Source organism: Phacochoerus africanus, chromosome 6, assembly GCF_016906955.1.
Source record: "Phacochoerus africanus isolate WHEZ1 chromosome 6, ROS_Pafr_v1, whole genome shotgun sequence".
NCBI lineage: Eukaryota > Metazoa > Chordata > Mammalia > Artiodactyla > Suidae > Phacochoerus > Phacochoerus africanus.
In genome coordinates, this window is record NC_062549.1 from 67,125,855 (window position 1) to 67,150,774 (window position 24,920).

Here is a 24,920-nt window from a genome sequence, read left to right on the forward strand (position 1 = left end):
ATGGTTCCTAGTCGGATTCATTAACGCTGAGCCACGACAGGAACTCCTCCAGATGATTCTTATCTGGGTGCATGATGATCCATTACATTGGCAGCATGCAGGGTGGGGGGTGGGGAGGGGGTGGGATTGGGAGGATCTTTTTTTTTTTTTTTTTTCACTTCACTGTAATTTAGAAAAAAAATGAACATCAAGACATCAAAGCCCAGAGTTCCTGTCATGGCTCAGTGATTAAAGAATCCGACTAGGAACCACAAGGTTGCAGGTTTGATCCCTGGCCTTGCTCAGTGGGTTAAGGATCTGGCGTTGCCGTGAGCTGTGGTGTAGGTTGCAGACGCGGCTCAGATCTTGCGTTGCTGTGGCTCTGGCGTAGGCCAGTGGCTACAGCTCCGATTCGACCTCTAGCCTGGGAACCTCCATATGCCACAGGTGTGGGCCTAGAAAAGGCAAAAAGACAAAAAATAAAAAGGAAAAAAAAAATTTAAAAAGACACCAAAGCCCAAGATCTATATTTGTTCATAGTTCCTGTCTTTTTCTCCTCTCCCACATTTTGCATTAGAAATTCTTCAAGCTTTTATTCTTAGTCCCATAATCAGGGCTTTCTTGTTTTCCGTTTTTGTGTATGTGTGAGGTTTCTTATTGATGGGCCAAGAACCTGATGCTCTCTTGAAATGATTCCCAAATTGGTCCCTCGGTTTCGATTGTTACAGCCACACATTTTTCAACCCCTTGCTGGTCCCACCCCTGCAGATGTCTCTTAACCATCCACAGCAATCCCTTCACCTTCTCCCCACTGCTCCGCCCCCTGAACCCTCTCTGTCATCCAGATAAAACGCTCAGAATAATCTGATCTCGCTCATCTCCCACATCTAAATAATCATCAAATACGCTATTTTGGCTCCTCCAGAATCCCTCAGATGGCCCCTCTCATCATCCCCATGGACAAAGCCCAGGTCCTTTCCCTCGAGGGGAAGGTGGGAGCCTCCCTATGGGCGAGAATCTCCTTAGTCTCTAACTCTCCACTCATCCATTGGTCCCAAACCAAGTTCTAGTCACTCCTCTGCTTCCAAGGGACTATCAGCTCCTCCCCTCCTTCAGAAGAAGCCACGCATGCCACGGTCAGTAAGACAAGAACTTCTGGGATCAGGTGTTTGCCTGCCTTTCTCATCACCCCCCTCTCTGAAGGGTCCTGTCCTGCCATGTGAGACTCTGTGTTAGTCCTGAAGAGGCACCGTGCACCTTCCCACCCCCATGTCTGAGGGCTGTGACCTCCTCAAGGTGGATTGTCCTCCTGTCCTTTCCCTGTGAGAGTCCCGTTCATTCTAAGAAGCCCAGGACTAATGCCACTTCCTTTGTGAGGCATCCCAAACACTCTAGTAGAACCTGGCAGAAAATTCCTTTCTCCTCGATCCCACATAGCTCACCTGGCATTCTAACCTTGCCTTTGACTTGCTCATCTCAAGTTAGCAGATATACATCACCATATACCTATATGCCTGCATCAATACCCTATACATATTAGGCACTCGAAGACGTTGCTGGAAACAACATAAGCACCCTATAAGGTGAAAAATGATCAATGCAATGAAGATACATGTAATTGGTGATAAATTAATGGCAGTTAATAAAATAATTACCGTGATGAATGATTCCATTTTCTAATAATGCTTGTCCCAAGTGCACACCTTCCTCAGGCCTATGAATCTCTCCAATCTCCAAGAGCCATGACACGAATTCACTGCAACAGAAATCCAGGGAAGAAGTTACAGCATTCATTCTCCTTCCAGGAACTCTACCTGTATCATGCATTCATCAGTCAGCCCTGCAAGGAGTCTCAAAATATAAAGGGACAACGGTGGCGCATTTCACATACATTTTTTTTTCACATGGGCAAGGCCCACAGTTAGGTAAACCAGACTCAATTCTAGAAAATTCAGGTCCACAAATTCAGACTTCCCGAAACACTGCTTAATAACTATTCAACTTGCTGAGACCTTTAATTATAGTTATGATCCACATAAAAGCAAATTCTGGACTCAAGAGATACAACGGATCCTAAAGACAGTTACACAACAGAACAAGATAGAGTAACAATAACTCAATAAAAGAGAAACTGTCTTGAATGTGGTTCTCCAGACACAGAGAATGAGTGGGTTTGAAACGCTAAGAAGGTGCATAAAATAAAACTACATGCCCTGTATGGTGGATAGAAGGCTAAAGATGCCCCCCACCCCCCATTTAAGGATCCCACCCCTTAGTTTTCAAGCAAATCCTAATCTGGGTGGTTCTGTGAACAGATATGCATATGTAATTAAAATTCCAAATTGAGGAGTTCCCACTGTGGCATAATGGGATCAGTGGTGTCTCTGTAGCACCATCCTGGGCCCTGCGGAATGGGTTAAAGCATCTAACACCGTCATAGCTGTGGCGGCTTTAGGTAGAAACTGTGGCTGGGATCTGATCCCTGGCCTGGGATCTCCATGGGCCACAGGGTGGCCAAAATAACCCAAAAGTCCCAAATCAGTTGACCTTAAAATGGGAAAATCATCCAAGTGGGCCTGATCTTATCGGTTAACCCCTTTGAAGCAGAGAGTTTTCTCAGGCTGGTGGCACAAGAGGAAGCACTGAAAGCATGAGAAAGACTCAACGTGCCACTGCTGGCTTTAAAGAGAGAGGAGGTCATGCACAAAGGAATGCAGGCAACCGCTACAGACAGCAGCCCTGGCCAACGGCCAGCATGGAAGTGGGGGCCTCATTCTGACAACCACAAAGGACTAAATTCTGCCAACGACTTGAATGTGCTGGAAAGTGGATCCTTCCTCAAACACTCAAGATAAGAGCCCAGCTGGGCTAACACCTTGATTTTGCTCTCCTGAGACCCTTAGCATGGAGCCCGATCTAACTCACTTGGACTTTCGAACTACGGAAATACAGGCTAATACATGGGCATTGTTTTCTGTCACTAAATATGTGGTCATTTGTTTGGCAACAATAGACAACTGATATACACCAAGAGACATAGAAAAGTCTCACTACTTTGTTTTCAAATTTTGGAATTACTTAGTAAGTAAATTCATTGTTCTGTCTAAAGTGCCACCCATAAGCAACGCTCCAACGTTACACCATCCATCCAAACTGTCTACTGCACACATCTGCTACGGCTGTGAAAGGCCACTGAGGATGACAGCTCACATCTTTCACCATTTCCAGCGGGGGCAGGGTGCCCCAGCATCACAGGTAAGAGGAATGATTTTTTTCTTCTCTTTTCTTTTTTTTTTTTTTTTGCCTTTTAGGGCTGTACCTGCAGCATACAGAAGGTCCCAGGCTAGGAGTTGAATTGGAGCTACAGCTGCCAGTACATCACAGCCACAGCAATGCCAGATTCAAACTGAATCTGTGACCTACACCACAGCTCTCAGCAATGCAGGATCCTTAACCCACTGAGCAAGGCTAGGGAACAAACCCACATTCTCAGGATACTAGTCGGGCTTCTTACTGCTGAGTCACAGTGGGAATTTCACAGGGATGATGTTTTATAACACTTAGGAAAGCCTCAGCTGCGTAGGGATTTTTTTTTTTTTTTTTAATGACCATGAGGCATCATTAAGTGAAAACTAAATACAGAGGCATTTTATTTTATTTTATTTTATTTTATTTTATTTTATTTTTATTTTCCCACTGTATAGCAAGGGGGTCAGGTTATCCTTACATGTATACATTACAATTACATTTTTCCCCCAGCCTTTCTTCTGTTGCAACATGAGTATCTAGACAAAGTTCTCAATGCTATTCAGCAGGATCTCCTTGTAAATCTACTCTAAGTTGTGTCTGATAAGCCCAAGCTCCCGATCCCTCCCACTCCCTCCCCTTCCCATCAGGCAGCCACAAGTCTCTTCTCCAAGTCCATGATTTTCTTTTCTGAGGAGATGTTCATTTGGGCTGGATATTAGATTCCAGTTATAAGTGATATCATATGGTATTTGTCTTTCTCTTTCTGGCTCATTTCACTCAGTATGAGATTCTCTAGCTCCATCCATGTTGCTGCAAATGGCATTATGTCATTCTTTTTTATGGCTGAGGAGTATTCCATTGTGTATATATACCACATCTTCGAATCTGTCGATGGACATGTGGGTTGTTTCCATGTCCTGGCTATTGTGAATAGTGCTGCGATGACCGTGTGGGTGCACGTGTCTCTTTTAAGTAGAGTTTTGTCTGGATAGATGCCCAAGAGTGGGATTGCGGGGTCATATGGAAGTTCTATGGATAGATTTCTAAGGTATCTCCAAACTGTTCTCCACAGTGGCTGTACCAGTTTACCTTCCCACTAACAGTGCAGGAGGGTTCCCTTTTCTCCACAGCCCCTCCAGCATTTGTTATTTGTGGATTTATTAATGAGGGCCATTCTGACTGGTGTGAGGTGATATCTCATGGTAGTTTTGATTTGCATTTCTCTTATAACCAGCGATGTTGAGCATTTTTTCATGTGTTTGTTGGCCATCTGTATATCTTCTTTTGGAGAAATGTCTATTCAGGTCTTTTGCCCATTTTTCCATTGATTGATTGGCTTTTTTGCTGTTGGGTTGTATAAGTTGTTTATATATTCTAGAGATTAAGCCCTTGTCGGTTGCATCATTTGAAACTCTTTTCTCCCATTCTGTAAGTTGTCTTTTTGTTTTCTTTTGGGTTTCCTTTGCTGTGCAAAAGCTTTTCAGTTTGATGAGGTCCCATGGGTTTATTTTTGCTCTAATTTCTATTGCTTTGGGAGACTGACCTGAGAAAATATTCATGAGGTTGATGTCAGAGAGTGTTTTGCCTATGTTTTCTTCTAGGAGTTTGATGGTGTCCTGTCGTATATTTAAGTCTTTCAGCCATTTTGAGTTTATTTTTGTGCATGGTGTGAGGGTGTGTTCTAGTTTCATTGCTTTGCACGCAGCTGTCCAGGTTTCCCAGCAATGCTTGCTGAATAGACTTTCTTTTTCCCATTTGATGTTCTTGCCTCCCTTGTCAAAGATTAATTGACCATAGGTGTCAGGGGTTATTTCCAGGTTCTCTATTCTGTTCCATTGGTCTGTCTGTCTGTTTTGATACCAGTACCACACTGTTTTGATGACTGTGGCTTTGTAGTGTTTCTTGAAGTCTGGGAGAGTGATGCCTCCTGCTTGGTTTTTGTTTCTCAGGATTGCTTTGGCGATTCTGGGTCTTTTGTGGTTCCATATAAATGTTTGGATTGTTTGTTCTAGTTCTGTGAAAAATGTCATGGGTAATTTGATAGGGATTGCATTGAATCTGTAGATTGCTTTGGGTAGTATGGCCATTTTTACAATATTGATTTTCCCAATCCATGAACATGGAATATCTTTCCATTTCTTTACATCTTCTTTGATTTCTTTGATTTAAGTTTTATAGTTCTCGGCATATATGTCCTTTACCTCCTTGGTCAGGTGTATTCTGAGGTATTTGATTTTGTGAGGTGCAATTTTAAAAGGTATCGTATTTTTGTATTCCTTTTCTAATATTTCATTGCTGGTATACAGAAATGCAACTGACTTCTGAATGTTCATCTTATATCCTGCTACTTTGCTGAATTGATGAATCCGTTCAAGTAGTTTTGGGGTTGAGTCCTTCGGGTTTTCTATGTATAGTATCATGTCATCTGCATACAGTGACAGTTTGATCTCTTCTCTTCCTATATGGATGCCTTTGATTTCTTTGGTTTGTCTAATTGCTGTGGCTAGGACTTCCAAAACGATGTTGAAGAGCAGTGGTGAGAGTGGGCATCCCTGTCTTGTTCCAGATTGGAGTGAGAAGGCTTTCAGTGTTTCCCCATTGAGGATTGTATTTGCTGTGGGTTTCTCATAAATGGCTTTGATTATATTCAGGAATGTTCCCTCTATACCCACTTTGGTGAGGGTCTTGATCATGAATGGATGTTGGACTTTGTCAAATGCTTTTTCTGGGTCTACTGAGATGATCATATGATTTTTGACTTTTTTTTTTGTTAATGTGGTGTATGATGCTGATTGATTTGCGTATGTTGAACCATCCTTGTGAACCTGGGATGAACCCAACCTGGTCATGGTGTATAATTTTTTTGATATGTTGTTGGATTCGGTTGGCTAAGATTTTGTTGAGAATTTTTGCATCTATATCCCTCAATGATATTGGGCGATAGTTTTCTTTTTTGGTGGTATCTCTGTCTGGTTTTGGAATGAGGGTGATGGTGGCATCATAGAATGTCTTTGGGAGTATTCCTTCTTCTTCAACCTTTTGAAAGAGTTTAAGGAGGATGGGCACCAATTCCTCTTTATATGTTTGATAGAATTCACCTGTAAAGCCATCTAATCCTGGACTTTTATTTGTAGGGAGTGATTTTATGACCTCTCCAATTTCATTTCTAGTGATCAGTCTGTTCAGTTGGTCTGTTTCTACTTGATTCAGTTTTGGCAGGCTGTAAGATTCTAGAAAATTGTCCATTTCTTCCAGATTGTCAAACTTGTTGCCATATAGTTGTTCATAGTATTCTCTTATGGTTTTTTGTACTTCTGCTGTATCCGTTGTGATTTCTCCTTTTTCATTTATAATTTTGGTTATTTGGGTTCTTTCTCTCCTCTTTTTAGTGAGTCTGGCCAGGGGTTTGTCAATTTTGTTGACCTTTTCAAAGAACCAGCTCTTGGTTTTATTAATTTTCTCTATTGTTTTTTGAGTCTCTATTTTATTGATTTCTTCTTTGATCTTTATAATTTCCTTCCTTCTGCTGACTTTAGGCCTTTTTTGTTCTCCTTTTTCTAATTCATTTAGGTGGAGGGTTAAGTTGTCCATTTGGGATCTTTCTTCTTTTTTGAGAAAGGCCTGTATCGCTATAAACTTCCCTCTGAGCACTGCTTTCGCAGCATCCCAGAGATTTTGAGCGGTTGTGTCTTCATTATCATTTATTTCAAGGTAGTTTTTAATTTCCTTCTTGATTTCCTCATTGACCCATTGGTTTTTTAGTAGCATGTTGTTTAGTCTCCATGCAGTAGGTTTTTTCTCTTTCCTTTTCCCATGGGTGATTTCTAATTTCATGGCATTGTGCTCAGAGAAGATACTTGAGATAATTTCTATGCTCCTAAATTTATTGAGGTTAGCTTTGTGTCCCAATATGTGGTCGATTCTTGAGAATGTTCCATGAGCATTTGAGAAGAATGTGTATTCTGCTTTTTTTGGATGTAGTGTCCTGAAGACATCAATGAAGTCTAACTTTTCTATTGTTTCCTTTAGGATCTCTGTTGCTTTATTGGTTTTCTGTCTAGAGGATCTGTCCATTGATGTGAGGGGGGTATTAAGGTCTCCTACTATGATTGTATTCTCATCAATATCTCCCTTTATGTCTGTTAATATTTGTTGTATGTATCTGGGTGCTCCTGTATTTGGGGCATATATGTTGACGATAGTAACATCCTCTCCTTGGATGGATCCCTTAATCATTAAGTAGTGTCCTTCTTTGTCTTTCTTTGTGTCTTTTGTTTTAAAGTCTATTTTGTCTGATATGAGCGTTGCGACTCCTGCTTTTCTGTCATGTCTATTGGCGTGAAATATTTTTCCCCACCCTTTCACTTTCAATCTATATGTATCCTTTGTCCTAAGGTGAGTTTCTTGTAGGCAGCATGTTGAAGGTTTTTGCCTTTTTATCCACTCAGCCACTCTGTGTCTTTTGATTGGGGCATTCAGTCCATTGACACTTAAGGTGATAATTGATAGATGATTAGTTATTGCCATTTTGAACCTCGTGTTCCAGTTGATTCTATGGTTCTCCATTCTTCCTTTCTTTTTTTTTTTCTTTTTTTTTTTTTTGTTGGATGCTCTCCTGTTATTATCTGCTCGAGTGTTTTGGTTTTTTTTCTTCATTTTTTGCAAATGCAATATTTGGTTTTGGCTTGTGGTTGCCCTGTTTTTTAAGTATGCTAACCCCTTCCCATAATTGTGTGTTTTAGCCTGATGGTCCTGTAAGTTCAAACACTTCATTACTATATTAAAATTAAGAAGAGAAACATACAAACAAACAAAGAAACAAAAAGGGTTATTTATTTCCTAACATCCCTTGCCCACATTTTATGGTTTGATGACTCTTTTTTATTTTTTTCTTTTTAATTTTATTTTGTTTGAAGCATGTTCATGATTAAATCTGTATGCTGGCTTATTTGAGTGACTGCTCTCTGATTGCGGTTTCCTCAGTCCTAGTTCTTCCTCTTCTTTTCTTTTTTTTTTTCTTTTCTTTTTTCTTCCCTTTCCTTCCTTTCTTTTTGGTTTAGAGAAGTCCTTTCAATATTTCCTTTAACCTGGGTTTTGTGTTGCAGTATTCTTTAAGTTTTTGTTTGTTGGAAAAAATTTTTATTTCCTCTTCTATTTTAAATGATATTCTTGCTGGATAGAGTATTCTAGGTTGCATATTTTTTCCTTTTAGCACTTTAAATATCTCTTCCATTCCCTCCTGGCCTGTAGTGTTTCTGTAGAGAAATCAGCTGATAACCTTATGGGGGTTCCCTTGTAGGTAACATTCTGCTTTTCTCTTGCTGCCCTTAGGATCCAGAGGCATTTTGTAATAAAATATTTTATCATCCTCATGTTTAAAAATCTAACATTTGAGGAGTTTCCAGTGGTGCAGTGGAAACGAATCCGACTAGGAACCATGAGGTTGCGGGTTTGATTCCTGGCCTCGCTCAGTGGGTTAAGGATCCAGCGTTGCCTTGAGCTGTAATGTAGGTCGCAGACAGAGCTCAGATCTGGCATTGCTGTGGCTGTAGTGTAGGCTGGCAGCTGTAGCTCCAATTAGACCCCTAGCCTGGGAACCTTCATATGCTGCAAGTGTGGCCCCAAAAAGCAAAAAAAAAAAAAAAAAAAAAAAAGCGAACATTTGAAATCTTACATTAACTAATGAATATATTTTAGAATGGTTTTATTTTAGCAGAGAGGCAGGAGAAGCAAAGCTATAGAAAGTGTCAGGAAATTACTTTTCCACGTTTTTCAAAACCAAAAGCAAAGTATTTGGATAAAGTCAAGTAATCAAGGGATATGAAAATTCAAATGTGGATGTCTAGGCTCAAATGTACATTTTAAAGCAGAAGAAGTTATTAAAGTTCTTTGTATCCTTCTATTAAATAAGAACCATCCAGGAGTTCCCTGGTGGCTTCTATTAAATAAGAACCATCCAGGTTAAGGTTCTGGCATTGTCACTGCTGTGTCTAGGGTTCGATCCTGGGACCAGGCCCCAGGCATGGCCAGAAAAAAAAAAAAAAAAGAACCATCTAAAAGAAAGAAAAGAGGATTTCCCACTGTGGCTCAGTGGTAACAAACCAAACTAGTATCCCTGAGGATGCAGGTTCAATCCTTGCCCTCACTCAGTGGGTTAAGGATCTGGCACTGTCGTAAGCTATGGTGTAGGTCATAAACGTAGCTTGGATCTGGCACTGCTGTGGCTGTGGTATAGGCTGGCAGCTGCAGCTCTGATTTGACCCCTGGCCTGGGAACTTCTGGAAGGAAGGAAGGAAGGAAGAAAGAAAGAAAGGAAGGAGAAAAGAAAGAAGAAATTGCTGACATCATGGGGTGAATGGATGGATGCCTTAAGTTTTCTGCTCAAGATTCCTGGCTCCACATCCACACCCCTCATCCCACTATGGCCTAGGAAATGTCGATAGTAAAAAAATATACATTCAAAAAAGCTTAGACAAGTAGTTAAATGAAAGTGAACACATGAGGTTGTGAAAATCTAACAGAAATACATGCACCCCACCCACCAAACTTACCTTCCAAGGAAGCATTTAGGGAACGTAGTCAGTTTCCTTTTTCTGTCTTTGATCAGATTCCCTTGTTTGCACATCATTTTATAAAGTTTCTCACCCTGTTCAGAGATCATCACCCAGGTGTCTTGCTCCATGCCTAATTTTAAACCTATCAAAAGTGAAACAAAGGACAGATGCTTGAAAATGTCTCTTCCTTCATTCATGCTGTCATTCAACAAATATTCGTGGCGTGTCTACCATGCACTGGGAGCTGGGGATGCAGAGCTCTGTAAGACTGGGTCCTCGTTTTCAAGAAGAGCAGGGGGTTCCAGGGAGACAGTCAAGGCGAGATGCCTGGGGCAGGTGTCACCTCTGTCTCCAGAGGCACACAGTGCAGCCAGGGCCAGAAGAGAAGCTGCATCTTAAGGACCCCTTTTGCAGGACTAGGTCAGCAGAGCTGGACAGAGTGGCCCTGGAGACAGCCTTAGAGGAAAGACTGGGATCCAGGAGAGACATAAGCAGAGTGCCTCACCTCTATCTGAGAAACGTTAAAAAAAGGTTCACAGTGGAGTCCCTGTTGTGGCTTTGTGGGTTAAGAACCTGACAAGTATACATGAGGATGCAAGTTCAATCCCTGGCCCCACTCAGTGGGCTAAGGATGGGGCATTGCCCTGAGCTGTGGTGTAGGTCACAGATGCAGCTCGGATCTGGTGTTGCTGTGGCTGTGGCTTAGGCTGGCAGCTGCAGCTCGGTTTGGACCTCTAGCCTGGGAACCTCCATATGCTGCACGGAGAGGCCATGTTTAAAGGCATAGTACGCATATGATTTCCAGAGTATTTACAAGGGTCATCTGAGGGAAGCAGCACAGAGCCCTGGGTCCCAGGTGAGAGGACACGAGGTGGCGGGAGGGTGGGCTGCGTCCTTGCTCCACTGCAGCCTCAGCGTATTTCATTCCTTATCGGGGTAACATCCTGGTGTTTTAACCAGAGGGAGGAAGAAGGCAGGGCAGTGCAAGAAAGAATGTTTTGTTGGGAGTTCCCATCGTGGCTCAGTGGTAACAAACCCTACCAGTATCTATGAGGATGCGGGTTCGATCCCTGGCCTCGCTCAGCAGGTTAAGGATCCCGCCTGGCTGTGGCTGTGGTGTAGGGCGGTGGCTACAGCTCTGATTCAGCAACAAAACTCAGAGGACAGTGCAGGGAACAAAATGAAACGGGGAGGGTTTAAAAAAAGGGAGACCATTAGGAGGAAACTGCCAACGTTCGGGGAAGTTCAAGCCACTGCAAACAACAGCAGGCTAGCTGGGGAAGAGGATAAAGCAGAGAAATGTCTAGGAGGCAGTACTGATAGGACACAGCAATGAGTTCAATGTGGGCATGAAGGAGAGAGAAATAAGGACACCTTCTAGGCTTGTGAGAAGAGAACTAAACAGTGATGAGGAAGCATCTTGGACAAAGGGTTTCAGGTACGGAGAAGTCCAGCACCGAGTCTGGATGTTCAGGTGGAGTCCAGGGCTCAGCTGATTAAGGGAATGTGAAGTTCCAGAGAGAGAAGAAGGCTAGACATAAAGATTGAGAAACTGGTGATGCAGAATGGAAGTTAAACAGATGGGAAGGGACACGAGAGGCAAGGAATCCAGTTCAGAGAAGACCAGTGCCAAAGGTGAAATCCTGGGAACACTGATAATCAGTGGATGGGACTGATGAAGAACTGTGGCAGAAGAAAAAGAAATACTTAAATTATTTTTAGTCTCTTAGTACAAAATTTCTTACTAAAATTTTATCCTTTACAATGGAGAATCCATTAACATTTTGAATAATCCATTAAGAATAGAGTCTGTTAACATAAGCACATAAGCAGAGTTATAGAATGTGCTTTCTTGCTTGTTTTCTTCCTTCTTTTTTTTTGGTCTTGGGAGTATTTATATGCACAGCCATTCTGAGAAAAGTTAAGGTTCAACTTGATGAAAAATTCAATTTACCTTTTAAGTGATTTGTTATGCTATTTGGATTGACTGCTAGATTCAACAAAACAAAGTCAGTTATGCATTCATAATCTTAGCTTTAAATTTTTCCATCTTATTCTTCAACTAAGATCCATCAAAGGAGTAAGCATTTTTAAGTGTTTTGGAAACTCTTATTTGTAAAAATGTGTACTCTAAATATTTTAATTAAGGTAGAAACTTTGTACATTCTTAAGGGGGAAATACCTAAAGATGGAAGAAAGAGCTCTTTGTATTTCAAAATTTCGCTACCAATGTAGTATTTTATTCCTAGATCTGTGGGAAAAGGAATAAACTCTGTCATGTTTCTCATCAATTATTTAGTAATAAAAACAGTAGCTATACAAACATTTCTATTTCCTAGCTGAATTACAGAAATATGAGTACTTGCAGGTAAACTTAATGCAACTGAGTATCACCAGACCAAACACTGTTTGCAAATCTTGATAAGAACATGAAGTGAATTTGAGTTAGGCCTCCTTCTGAGACCAAGCTCCTTACTGAGTTACATTCCATTATATTCAACAGCATTATAATAATACTAAAAATTTAATGTACATCCATAATGCCTTATTTACACTTTGGATACTAAATTATTTGGCCCAGGAATTTTCAATGCACTGTTAAATATGTAGGGAACAATTGTTGCAGGCCCTACAATACTGCCTTATATTATTAAAGCCTGTCTCTTAAAGGAAAACTCTACAACGATGCTTTAGAAATGGCAAGAATAAAGTGCAAAGAAAACTGAACAAATTTTAAACCAAGTGAAACTATTTGCTATAGACTGAATGTCTGTGTGCCACCCAAAATCCATACGTGGAAACCAAATGCCCAATGTGATGGCATTAGGAGGTAGGACCTGTGGGGTGATGATTAGTTCATGAAGGCGGGGCGGGGAGGGTGTGGGCATGAATGGGATTAGTGCCCTTACTGAGGAGACCCCCTGAGAGGTCTGTCATCCTTCCTGCTATGTGAGGACAGTGAGAAGATGGCCATCTATGAACCAGGAAAAAGCCCTCACCAGATACTGAATCTTGGGCTTCCAAGCCTCCGGAACTGTGAGAAGTAAATTTCTATTGTTTATAAGCCACCCAGTATATGGTATTCTGTTACAGCAGCCTCCAAAGACTAAGATGCTATTTAAAAAATACTGCTTAGCTACTATATAATTACTTTGCTAAATACAAGGTTTTTCTCTTTCCTCTCTCTCTCTTTTTTTTTAATGGCAGCCCCTGTGCCATATGGAAGTTCCCAGGCCAGGGACTGGATTCGAGCAATAGCTGTGTCCTATGCCACAGCTACAGCAATGCCAGATCCTTTAACCCACTGCAGCAGGCCGGGGACTGAATCCAGGCCTCTGCAGCAACCTGAGCCACTGCAGTTGGATTCTTAACCCACTGCACCACAACAGAAACCCCTATAAGGTTTTTCATTTATTTTATTTTAGTGGCAAAATTGGAAATATCCAAAACGTATTTTAGCACAGGGCTCACATCATGCAGTTAATCTAAGGGAACATCAGACACCATCTACTTTCTCATAATTTTCTTGTTAAATTAGAATCTTCGCAAAGTATAATAATGCCCGATTCGCACACCCACCTTTCCGCCGCTCTCTTTCTTTCAAAATAGCTTCAAGCCATTCATGCTTCTCTTCAGGTGTTTTTGCCATACACACAAACCATTTGTTTTTTGCTGTGTTATGTATCTTCCACCCATTAACAACGATATGTCCGCTGCTATGGAAGTCAGCTGGAAATTAATGGGTAAAGATGAGCCACACAAGCATTCAATTCAAAAAAGTTCCAAAACCACCGACTTCAAAATATCTTCGCTTTATATATGTGTATGGAAGAATACAAAAATTTAAAAAAATTATTGACAAATACATAAGTGTATATTTAGATATTAAGTGCAGTCAGACCTCAATAATGGAACATTTCTAACTTACAACATTAACATATTTTTGGAAATTAAACAGTCAAACCATTAACAATCCTTTCCCCATGTCCAAAAATATTGTTAAAGTTTCTAAAGCAATAAAAGAAAAACTTTTAAAGAATTTTATCTCAGTAATCAAATGCTCAGGATGTCAATTCATTTTGCCTTTTTTTTTGTCTTTTTGTCTTTTTGTCTTTTCTTGGGCCACACCTGTGGCATATGGAGGTTCCCAGGCTAGGGGTCGAATTGGAGCTGTAGCCACCAGCCTACACCAGAGCCACAGCAATGTGGGATCCGAACCATGTCTGCGACCTACACCACAGCTCTCGTTCCTTAACCCACTAAGCGAGGCCAGGGATCAAACCCAAAACTTCGTGGTTCCTAGTCACATCCATTTCTGCTGCACCACAATGGCAACTCCCATTTTGCCTTTTTAATATTTCTTTGAACTTTTATTCTAGGTTTCAGAGATAGACTATGCTCCCCCCACAGAATAATTTTTGTTGATTTAATAAACTGCACAATAAGAATCAGAACAAATGAATGGAATATACTGAGTTCCTAAGCTGCAATAAATGGAAATGTACAAATGCCAGTCTATAATGATGGCAAGTGGTTGAAAGCCATATTATTGCATAGACTTGGCAGTAAGAAACTCACAAAAAATTTTCCTTTGAATGTGAATCCATATTTAATTGTCTTTTCCTAGGTCTCACCATAATTTTGGCTAAACTGACATCCTGGGTTTGCAAATGTCCACAGCAAACCCTCTCTGGCAGCTCCCCAGCTAACAGCAGGTAGGGAATAGTGATGTTACTTGTAACCAGCCTTTACTGACATGACAGTCTGCAAAGCAAAGATTCCAAGACAGAAACACACATGACAAAGGCCTGAATCAGCCTCTGTACCAATTAAAGTGACATTTTTCATCTGTGTCCTGAGAGGCACTGGTGGATTTAAGCAACAATGGTGGATTTACAGGAGGTGAACCACAGAATACCCAAGGTGGTTTAAAGGAAAGAGCTCATGGCGGGGCACCTATTTCTTTCTGTTTTTTGTTTTGTTTTGTTTTGTTTTGATCTATTTTATTTGGTAAGTTCTGAGTAGAGGAAGAGATGGTTGGTACTCATCCTCCCTAAGTCTGGTCCTCACAGTCTTTTTAGCACAAAAATCACCATAAATTATCTGTGAACAGAATAACTGTTCCAAAAACGCATTATTAAATGATTCTGTAGAATTGGGGGGGTGGTCTTTAAAAATTCCAGGTTACATTTGACCCAGGATTGGATTACATTAGGTATCAGTCTGCAAATATCAGCTATTATTCCACCATAATCTCATGAATACTCAATAACAATTTCTGATAATACAAAAATTTAAGCTGGCAGAGGACTTTCCCTTAGAAAGACAATACCATCTGGGGTGTTTTTTTTTTTTTGCCATTTCTTGGGCCACTCCCACGGCATACGGAGGTTCCCAGGCTAGGGGTCTAATTGGAGCTGTAGCTGCCAGCCTACGCCAGAGCCACAGAAACTTGGGATCCGAGCCGAGTCTGCAACCTACACCACAGCTCACGGCAATGCCGGATCGTCAACCCACTGAGCAAGGGCAGGGATCAACCCCGCAACCTCATGGTTCCTAGTCGGATTCGTTAACCACTGCACCATGACGGGAACTCCCACCATCTGTTTTTAAAAGGAATTTTTGTACTTTTCTTCTTTCCTTTACCTATTTAATTTATAGTCATATCCTATAAAAGTAGCAGAACTGAATAATACAGATTAAGCACCATTGGGATTAATACGGTAACAAAAAATAGTAGTTCCTAATTAGACCACAATCCCTCCTGAATACCTATAAAAATAACCATTCAAGAATTTATGATAAATTGATGGGGAAAAAAAAATCAAAACTGTACATGTTTCCACATCCTCCTCCTTCATGTTGTCACCTTACAAGGCCAGTATCACAAAGACCAGACTTTTCAGATTCTCTCCCCTCTTCTAAAATCAGGCAGATTGCTAAGCGAACCATAGCACTGCACATTAAAAGATCCCACATTCCCACTGGTGTCATTACTCCTTTACCCATACTCTAGATAAAGAAAACCACAAGAGCCGCAGGCAGCCTGCAGTAAAAAAAAAAAAAAAAATAGTGAACCTACATTAAAATGAATATAATGTATCCTTCCCACAGAACACAGGGGAATTCAAGTTCATGTGTGACACTCAACCAGAGTGATGCTTCTAATCCTGCACAGTTTGTGTCCTGGGCCAGCTGCCACCTCTGTAACCCTCCTCCCCTCCTGAGATTACTTGAGCCTGGCCCTGCCCTCTTCACAGTTTGCTGACATTTCCTCAAATAGTTTTCATCAGCCATTTCTTAGCTCAAAAGCCTTTGGAAGCTCATCCTTGAATCAAGTCAATGCATGTGGAGATTCTCCTAGACTGACCCACCCTAACCAGTCAATGCCATGGGTTCCCACCATCCTTCTATCTGCCACTTTCCTCTTTGTCCTGGGAATTCTCTGTGTCCCCTAGTCCAAGGCTCTCATCAAGCTACCCTGCTCTACCCTCTGCCTCATAGACTCTGAAGTTCTCTTTAATGTGTAGCCACACCTTCCAGAAAGCCTTGCCTAATGGCTTCAACCTGTGCAAACTTTTGCGAACTGTACAATTATCACAACCAGACAACCACATTGCATGCGGCTACTATTTCATGTATAGACAGTACGATCATTTGAAAAATCACTATATCCTACTGTACACTACAGGGAACTAGATCCAATCTCTTGTGATAGAACATGATGAAAGATAATATGAGAAAAAGAATGTATATATATGTATGAGTGGGTCACTTTGCTGTACAGCAGAAATTGACACAACATTGTAAATTAACTATACTTCAAAATTTTAAAAAGTAAAATAAAAAATTTAAAAATTAAAAATCACTATAAAATCTATCTCAAGTAACAGATGATCTGCTGTAGCAATATAATATTTTGAAATAACAGCACTAATAATTTACAATGAAAAGATAATGTTCCTTTTTAAAACTTATGTGCTACCTGCTTTCTAAGCCAATTTTAAAAATTATAAATTATAAATAATTTAAAACATATGAAAAACATTGTATAGATATATGTATATGCATATGCCTCAAAATGCAGTATATTTTGTAACAAAATAATAGTTACTAAGTTATCAATGTTATACAAAACAAGCAATTTATCTTGTGTATTTCAAAAGATAGTGATATATAAACACGTTCATAATTTTAATCATAGTCATGTCTCAATGTCTTGATCTTACAAGATAAGAATTAAATATTGATTAAAAACACCCTCATTAAGATCATAGAAAAATCCAAATGTGCTTTCCCTTAATAGGAATTTAGAAATATTTTTTGAATGAAAGAATACATAATCTATTAATTGGCAGCAAACATAGAAATCTGTAAGTTTTGATGCATCTAAAATATTAACTTTACAGGAAGTATCAAAAAGGAACAGAATTAAAATGTTATTCATTAAGTGTGGGATATCCAAGTTCTACAGTCTCTAGTCACTGATTTTTCCAAAAAAGAGAAAAATCCCAGGGGTAACCCTGAACAAATCACTAATTACTTTGAAGTTATACAGTTTCAAATTCCTTACTCTAAATTCTGCCAAGTTTTATATAATAATGAGATGGGATTTTCCCAAAACTAATATAACTAATGACAAATCTCACAGGATATACTGGTATCCTTTCAAGAACTTGCATTTTAATGAATGAACCATAGCCAAGTATTATACAGTTAGGCTAGAAAAGGAAAGAAATTGACAGAATAAATTGTCAAAACATCAAGAAACTGATGTCTAAATAATGTATTTAACCCACATTCTGGTGACCAACAATGGGATGTATAATTTTTTTTTGTCTTTTTGTTGTTGTTATTGTTGTTGTTGTTGTTGCTATTTCTTGGGCCGCTCCCGCGGCATATGGAGGTTCCATATGCCAATTTCTGCTATACACTATAGTGACCCAGTCATACATATATATATCCAGTTATATAGAGTGGTAGGCTTGCCAGCCAATCAGACTTTTAATTGTAACGTAAAACAGATGGAAGGTTTTGAAGAGGTACTTCCTACTCTGACTCTGTGAGAAGTGAAAATTTGAGTCTTTTTGGCCATGCCTGTGGCATGCAGAATTCCCAGGTCAGGGATCAAATTATGCCACAGCAGTGACCCATGCCACAGCAGTGACAACATTGATCCTTAAATGCTAGGCAACAGGGAACTCTCTGTATCTCTGTTTTTTGTTTTGTTTTGTTGGTCTTTTTTCCTTTTTTTTTTTTTTTTTTTGTCTTTTTAGGGCTGCACCTGCGGCATATGGAGGTTCCCAGGCTAGGGGTCAAATTGGAGCTGTAGCTGCTGGCCTACATCACAGCCACAGCAACTCCAGATCCGAGCTGCATCTGCAACCTACACCACAACTCACATCACAGCTCACAGCAATGCCAGATCCTTAACCCATTGAGCGAGACCAGGGATCGAACCTGTGTCCTCATGGATACTAGTCAGATTCATTTCCGCTGAGCCATGACGGGAACTCCTCCTGTATCTCTGTGTTTAATGCTAGTGTTTAACATGTTTCAGCTGAATATCATTTTGCATTTTAAGAGCCCTCCTCTCCCTTCTTTTGCCTTTTTTCTTCGACTGCCCTACCTAACAAAGTATTTCTAAGCTCAGATTCACTGCAGATGAATTATTCAAGTGAAAAGTCTGTCTTACAAGGGAGTCGATCATTGTCATCCCATCTTAAATCTGCCCATCACTTACCTGTGCCGTCATCCACATTCTCCACTTCCATCACCTCGGTATTGATCCGACCGCGAAAAAGGTACCGATGTCCATCAGTGGATGCCTTGCTGTTCTTCAACCGTCTTAGAACAGAATGAAATCACAAAAACTTTGTTACTAAACTCAGTGCAAAACAAGGTTAAAGCAAAAATAATTAAAGCTACTCTTTGAAAGAGATACCAATACAGTCAATAGTATCAAATGTTAGGCTCTTAATGTTTTTTACTTGTGTCTTCACATTCATGACCACGCACGTGGCTTTACGAGGTATGACTTATGTGTCAGTTTTTTAAATAAACTGAAGCTCTGGGCTAAGGGCAAAATACAGGTTGCATATGTGTTTTTGCTCAATGTATGATATCAAAGATGCCCACTCAAACTCTGACAGACACCGAAAGTTGGTTATTTAAAACTTCATTTGATTTCCTTCACCTTCCTTTCTCATTTTTCAGTAACCAGCTGGCAATTCCCATTTTTTTCAATCCTTAGTAAAAATTCAGTTAGTACCTAAGATTTTTCTTCAAAGAAATTTGTCTGCACTAGAGCTTATTAAGCATCCAGCTTTAAAATAGTTTCCTATACTGTTTTTATGATATGTGTATACTTGATGAATAAGTCTCTCAGTACATTCATAATCCTTCATAAAGATCTTATTTATTTTTAAAATTGTCCAAAACATTTCCAAGGTTTGTGTACTAGTATGACTAGTATTGGCCTTTAATCTTAAAAACTATGCAACACAAAGTAAAAAAATCCCGGTTTATAGATAAATTTTTATAATAATGAATTAAGGAGTTATATATATTTATACTTAGATCATTGAACATTCAGGGGAGATTGTTTTTAAAACTGGGTTATGTTTAGTAAATTAAAGAGGAAAGATTCTAATAAATAATTCAAGATTAAGTCATTCCTAGTCATTCAGCAGACTAGAGTGGCCCTGAACTATTCAGTTTGACTCGCTGACAAAAACCTACTAAGAACTGAATATACTGAAGTAATTATTAATGTATGTGTTATTTGGACACATCAAGCAAAAGTTAAGATATCAAGTGGACTGAATGTAGTGCTCCTTTTCCTTTGCAGTTGAACACCTGCCCTGGAGCAGAAGGGGTGGCCTAGGGAGGTGGTCTCAAGGTATGACCACGTCCCGGGTGTCTTTAGAAAAGAGAAGATATTCCACCTGATGTGTTCTCAACGCTCATCAAAATTTCATAACCCTTCGTCACTATTAAAGAAAACTAAACTGATGAATTACTCTGACTGAAGGTCTGCCAGCCCCAGGCCATCACCATTCTGCACACCCACGTTCCTTCTGAAAGTGACCTCTAAATGTCCTTTGGACAAAGCCTAAACGAATGCTTTAAATTACGGATTCAGGCTAGGTAGCTATAAAGCTGGCATCACTGGAGACCAAATAAAGAGAAGAATGCAGAGCAGACTAACATGCAGGCAAGTGCATGGTCTCTCAGGGGAAAACAGTATCATGGTATCTTGCAAAAAAGAATTTCTTATAAGTGGGTACAACATACTTAAAATCAATCATATTTTTAAACCCTTAATATCCTCATTAACAGTTTTAGCCATAGGCAAATAATTACAGCATATATATATATATATACACACACATGTACATATATGTGTACCCACACACATACACAGAATCTATCTTTGGGCCCTATTTCCACAGCATTAACTTTCTTTGTGATCTTGCTGTGAACTCTGTACAGGTTTTTAGGTTTTTTTTTATATTTTTCTTGATCTGCAGATATTCATATTCAAAATAAAATTCCAGTATGTGATCAAAAATGTAATACTTAGCTCAAAAGATCTTTGATGTCTTCAGAAAATGACCCTATGGAAGTATAAAGATTGAAAAATCTTTGGTTTCAAAATCATTTTGCTCTATATTGTAGTGATGAGTATTTGCATAACTTTATTCAGTGACTTCCCTCCTTATGAATTTTAATGGTGAGCAGGATACATGTAGAGTGATGTTCGCAATATCATAAAAACTGGAAACAACCCTAAAGTCCACTGATAGGACAGTGAATCATTAAATTATGATATATTCAACCAATGAAATCTCATGCAGCAATTAAAATGAATAAATTATTGCTACAGGGGATATATAGTTTAGAAACCCTATTGTATACAAAAAGTAAATTTCAGAAAACTAAATACCCCATGTTCCTATCATAAATAAGCAAAACTAAGCAATATCATGTTAAATGTATCTAATACCAGACAACAAATTGTTTTTAAACTGGTTTCTCCGAAGGTGAATAGCATCAAAAATATCCAGAGGTGGGGGTGCCCACTCCAGCACTCTGCTCTTTAAAGAATGTAACTGTAAAATTAAACTCACCAGGTCCCTGGTCCCTGTAATTACAAAATTATGGAAGTTTAGAAAAGGTTCAGTCTATCCATATTTTCTAAAGGATCTTTAGAGCTTAGAAAGCATATGGCAATGGTGATGAAGTATTCGAAACTGAATGAAAAAGAGAGTATATCCACAGTACCCCAATTCAGGAAGGGAATGGACACATAGATTTACTCAGTGATTTCCATTTTCAATCACTGAGTATTTGGTCCGCGTTATACATACATTAAGGCTATTTGTTAAACAGCAGAATTTTAATTTTGTAAAATTTTCCCTGTTCTTTAATTTATTTAACAATTACAGCAAGGAGACTATGAATGCTAACATCATTTGTACACTGTTCATTTTGCAAAAGCTTTGGTCTTAAGGGAAAGCATGTATGTAAGGCTGAGACCAACTCTACTGGAAAAAAAGAGCTCATTCTCATGTTTGATGAGATGCCTTTAATGAGATGCCGCAGCTAGATTGGATGTGTTAACTAACTTGATGGGGGAATTGTTTCATAATGTATACACATATCAAATCATCACACTCTACACTTTAAATAGCTTACAATTGCATTTGTCAATTATACCTCACTAAAATTGGAGGAAAAAATAACTGCACCTAAACAACTTGAATCACATCATAGTTTTTTTAAGAGTCTCATCCTGGTAAAATTCACAAGTTAACAACAAAATTAATAATTAATAAGATCTCTTTGAGATCTTCCTAAAGATTTCTATTCATCCCAATCTTGCTACCAAACACAAAGAATTTAGAAGAGCATGTTACATGAAATAAACAGGTTCATATTCACAGGTGGTAAAAGAGAACTTTTGTAAGCTCATTAACATAGAGAGACAGGAGTTCCCATTGTGGCTCAGTGGTTAACAAACTCGGCTAGTATCTACAAAGATGTGGTTAAGGATCCAGTGTTGTTGTGAGCTGCGGTGAAGGTCCCAGACGAGGCTCAGATCCCATGTTAATATGGCTGTGCCATAGGCCGGCGGCTACAGCTCGGCCTGGGAACCCCTAGCCTGGGAACCTCCATATTCCATGGGTGCAGCCCTAAAAAAAACAAAATAAAACAAAAACAAACAAAAAGAAAAAGAGAGAGAGACAAGGGAGTTCCAATTGTGGCTCAGTGGGTTAAGGACCTGATGTCATCTCTGTGAGGTTGCAGGTTTGATCCCTGGCCTCACTCAGTGGGCTAAGGATCCGGCATTGCAACAAGCTGCAGGGTAGGGTGCAGATGCAGCTCGGATCTGACATCCCCATGACCACGGCGCAGGCCAGCAGCTGCAGCTCTGATTTGATACCTGGCCTGGGAACCTCCATATGCCACAGATATGGCAATAAAAACTGGAAAAAAAAAAAAGAGCTAGACAATTTAATTATCCTTTGGCTCTAAACCTAACTTGCTCCCCTTTCCTCAAGACAAAGGAGAAGAGACTGAGAGTATCTGGAAATTTACTGGTGAGGTCATGAGTTCCTAGGAGCACAGAGGAAAGACTGAACCTTAAGACAGATAAGCGATTTCTAAAGGATTACCTGTTTATATTCTTACCTGTGTTTTCTTTTGCAGTACACCAAAAGATTATCAAAAAGAAAAAACACCCGTTCTTGAATATTTCCAGAAGAAATTTTCAATAAGACTCCACACATTAGCATTTCTGTACAGGTATCAGTAATGTTGGACCCCTAAGTTAGGAAAAAGTGGAGAAAATAATGTCAGATCACTTAATAGAAACCTCTGTGTGTAATTCTTTTTTCTCCTTAATAGGACTCTATCTTTATGGAGTTCCCATCGTGGCTCAATGATAATGAACCTGACTAGTATCCATGAGGATGTGGGTTTGATCCATGGCCTTGCTCAGTGGGTCAGGGATCCAGTGTTGCCATGAGGCGTGGTGCAGGTCACAGATGCAGCTCAGATTGCACATTGCTGTGGCTGTGACACTGGCCAACAGCTGCAGTTCTGGTTCAACCCCTTGCCTGGGAATTCCCATGGGCCACACGTGTAGCCCTAAAAAAGCAAAAAAAAAAAAAAAAAGTAATCCGTCTTTATTTTAAGATGCACTATATGGACAGGATAAAGTTCAAACAGTGTAAATATGTACACACTGAACATAGGTTCTCTTCCCTCCCAGTCTCCTCCTGGTGGGTAACAGTAAACACAGCTACTCTTAAGAGATGCTGAGTCTCCTTTTAGCTATTTTATATATGTAAGCATGCATGGTATACATGACACATGTTATCTCTGTTCTCTAAAAAGGAGATGACTTCAGACTAACTCATAATATTAATGCCCCTAATATCCCTTTCCTCTTCCTCCTCTCTTTCCTTCGTCTTGGAAAAGAGCTCCATGAATAGATGGCAAAGCACATGAAATTGTCTAAATTTTTAGCAGGTATCAATTTGTGTACAGTCATTTCTCCATATCCATGGGAGATTGCTTCCAAGACCCCTCAAATTCTGAGGATGTTCGAGGGGCTTAAATAAAATCACAGGCGTAGTATTTGCATATAACCTATGTCCATCCTCCATATATTTTTAAATACTTTCAAGATTGCTTCTAATACCCCATACAATGTAAATGCTATGTAAATAGTCATAAATACAATGTAAATGCTATCTAATAATTGCTGGTGCAAGTTCTGTTTTGTTTTGTTTTTTTTAAGTTTCTGGAATTTTTTTTGAACCCGAATGAGTATGTTCAATCTGAAGTTGGCTGAATTTGCAAAGGCAGAACCCCTAATATGGAGAGCCAACTGTATCCACTTCTAGCAGGGAGAGCAAGAGAAAAAGAAGAAATAAAAGAAAAAATCTATTTAAAGAGAGCGACCATCCATAGAACCTTTCACCACAGTTATTACAAGCGGCATTGGCAGACTCATTCATTAAATAAACCTTTACTGAGTGTCATCAAAGATCATATAATTAGTGACAAATCTGATTCTTAACACAGGCGCTAACCACTGGAAGCTGAGAGGAGCCACAGGAGGGACAAGTCTGGGCCCCTGGGTCATTAACTAAAACTGCACACTGAGCAGAACATACACAGCAGATTTTTTTGAACCATTAATAATGTTGTTGTTGCCTGTTTGTCTCTACAACATAAATTAGCACGACCAATGCACTGAGTCACTGAATAGGACCCCCCCCCCAAAAAAGGAAGTTAGGACATTTTCAGCAGAGCTCCGTTAAATGTGTGCAACAAGAATAGTTCCAAATATGTCTGGTCTCTTTAAACCAGGAGGCAAACTTCTGATTCTTTTTAAACTTATTGCTTAAACTTTTTATATTTAAGACTCAGAATATTAATTTTAATTTTGTGGTTCCACAATAATAATGAATATAATTTTCTGATCAATTACAAAAATTTAAGTTAGAATGATATCACCTGTATAATTACAGTAAGAAACTTCCCCAAAGCAAAGTTAATTAAGATAATGTTACTGTGTTAATCTGAGCATCTATACCACAAACACATTTAAAATTTTAGATATTTCCCTCTCTTCCTTCCTTTCATCACAGAAATGGAGATCTGTCAAACATTTATGCAATTTCATAAACTTTGTCATGTGACAAGCAAAAACTGACATCAAATATAAATATAAACCCCATTTGTAGTAGCAATGGTTTCTAATCTGTGGTGAATACAATCCCTCCTTTAGAAAAAAATTAAGATAGAACAGTATTAAAAATGTAGAAGAGGGAGTTCCCGTAGTGGTGCAGCGGAAACAAATCCAACTAGGAACCATGAGGTTACAGGTTCGACCCCTGGCCTCTCTCAGTGGGTTAAGGATCTGGCGTTGCTGTGAGCTGTGTTGTAGTTCGAAGATGCGGCTCAGATCTGGCATTGCTGTGGTTGTGCTGTAGGCCAGTTGCTACAACTCCTATTTGACCCCAAGCCTGGAACCTCCACATGCCATAGGTATGGCCCTAAAAAGCAAAAAAAAAAAAAAAAAAAAAAAAAGGAAAAGAGGAAACCACACATTGATTCTTA

At 39.5% G+C, this 24,920-nt stretch overlaps 1 protein-coding gene across 1 annotated transcript in view; it reads right to left on the reverse strand.

Moving 5' to 3' along the window:
- The window catches only part of PREX2 (phosphatidylinositol-3,4,5-trisphosphate dependent Rac exchange factor 2), a 280,051-nt gene that overhangs the window by 160,650 nt on the left and 94,481 nt on the right, over window positions 1–24,920 (reverse strand). Inside the window, exons 7-11 of the mRNA XM_047783794.1 lie at window positions 22,479–22,612; window positions 18,526–18,629; window positions 13,362–13,511; window positions 9,780–9,924; window positions 1,635–1,735 (exon numbers count right to left, since the gene is read on the reverse strand). Of these exons, the coding sequence (XP_047639750.1) occupies window positions 1,635–1,735; window positions 9,780–9,924; window positions 13,362–13,511; window positions 18,526–18,629; window positions 22,479–22,612 (634 nt within the window). The remainder of the gene's footprint in view (window positions 1–1,634; window positions 1,736–9,779; window positions 9,925–13,361; window positions 13,512–18,525; window positions 18,630–22,478; window positions 22,613–24,920) is intronic.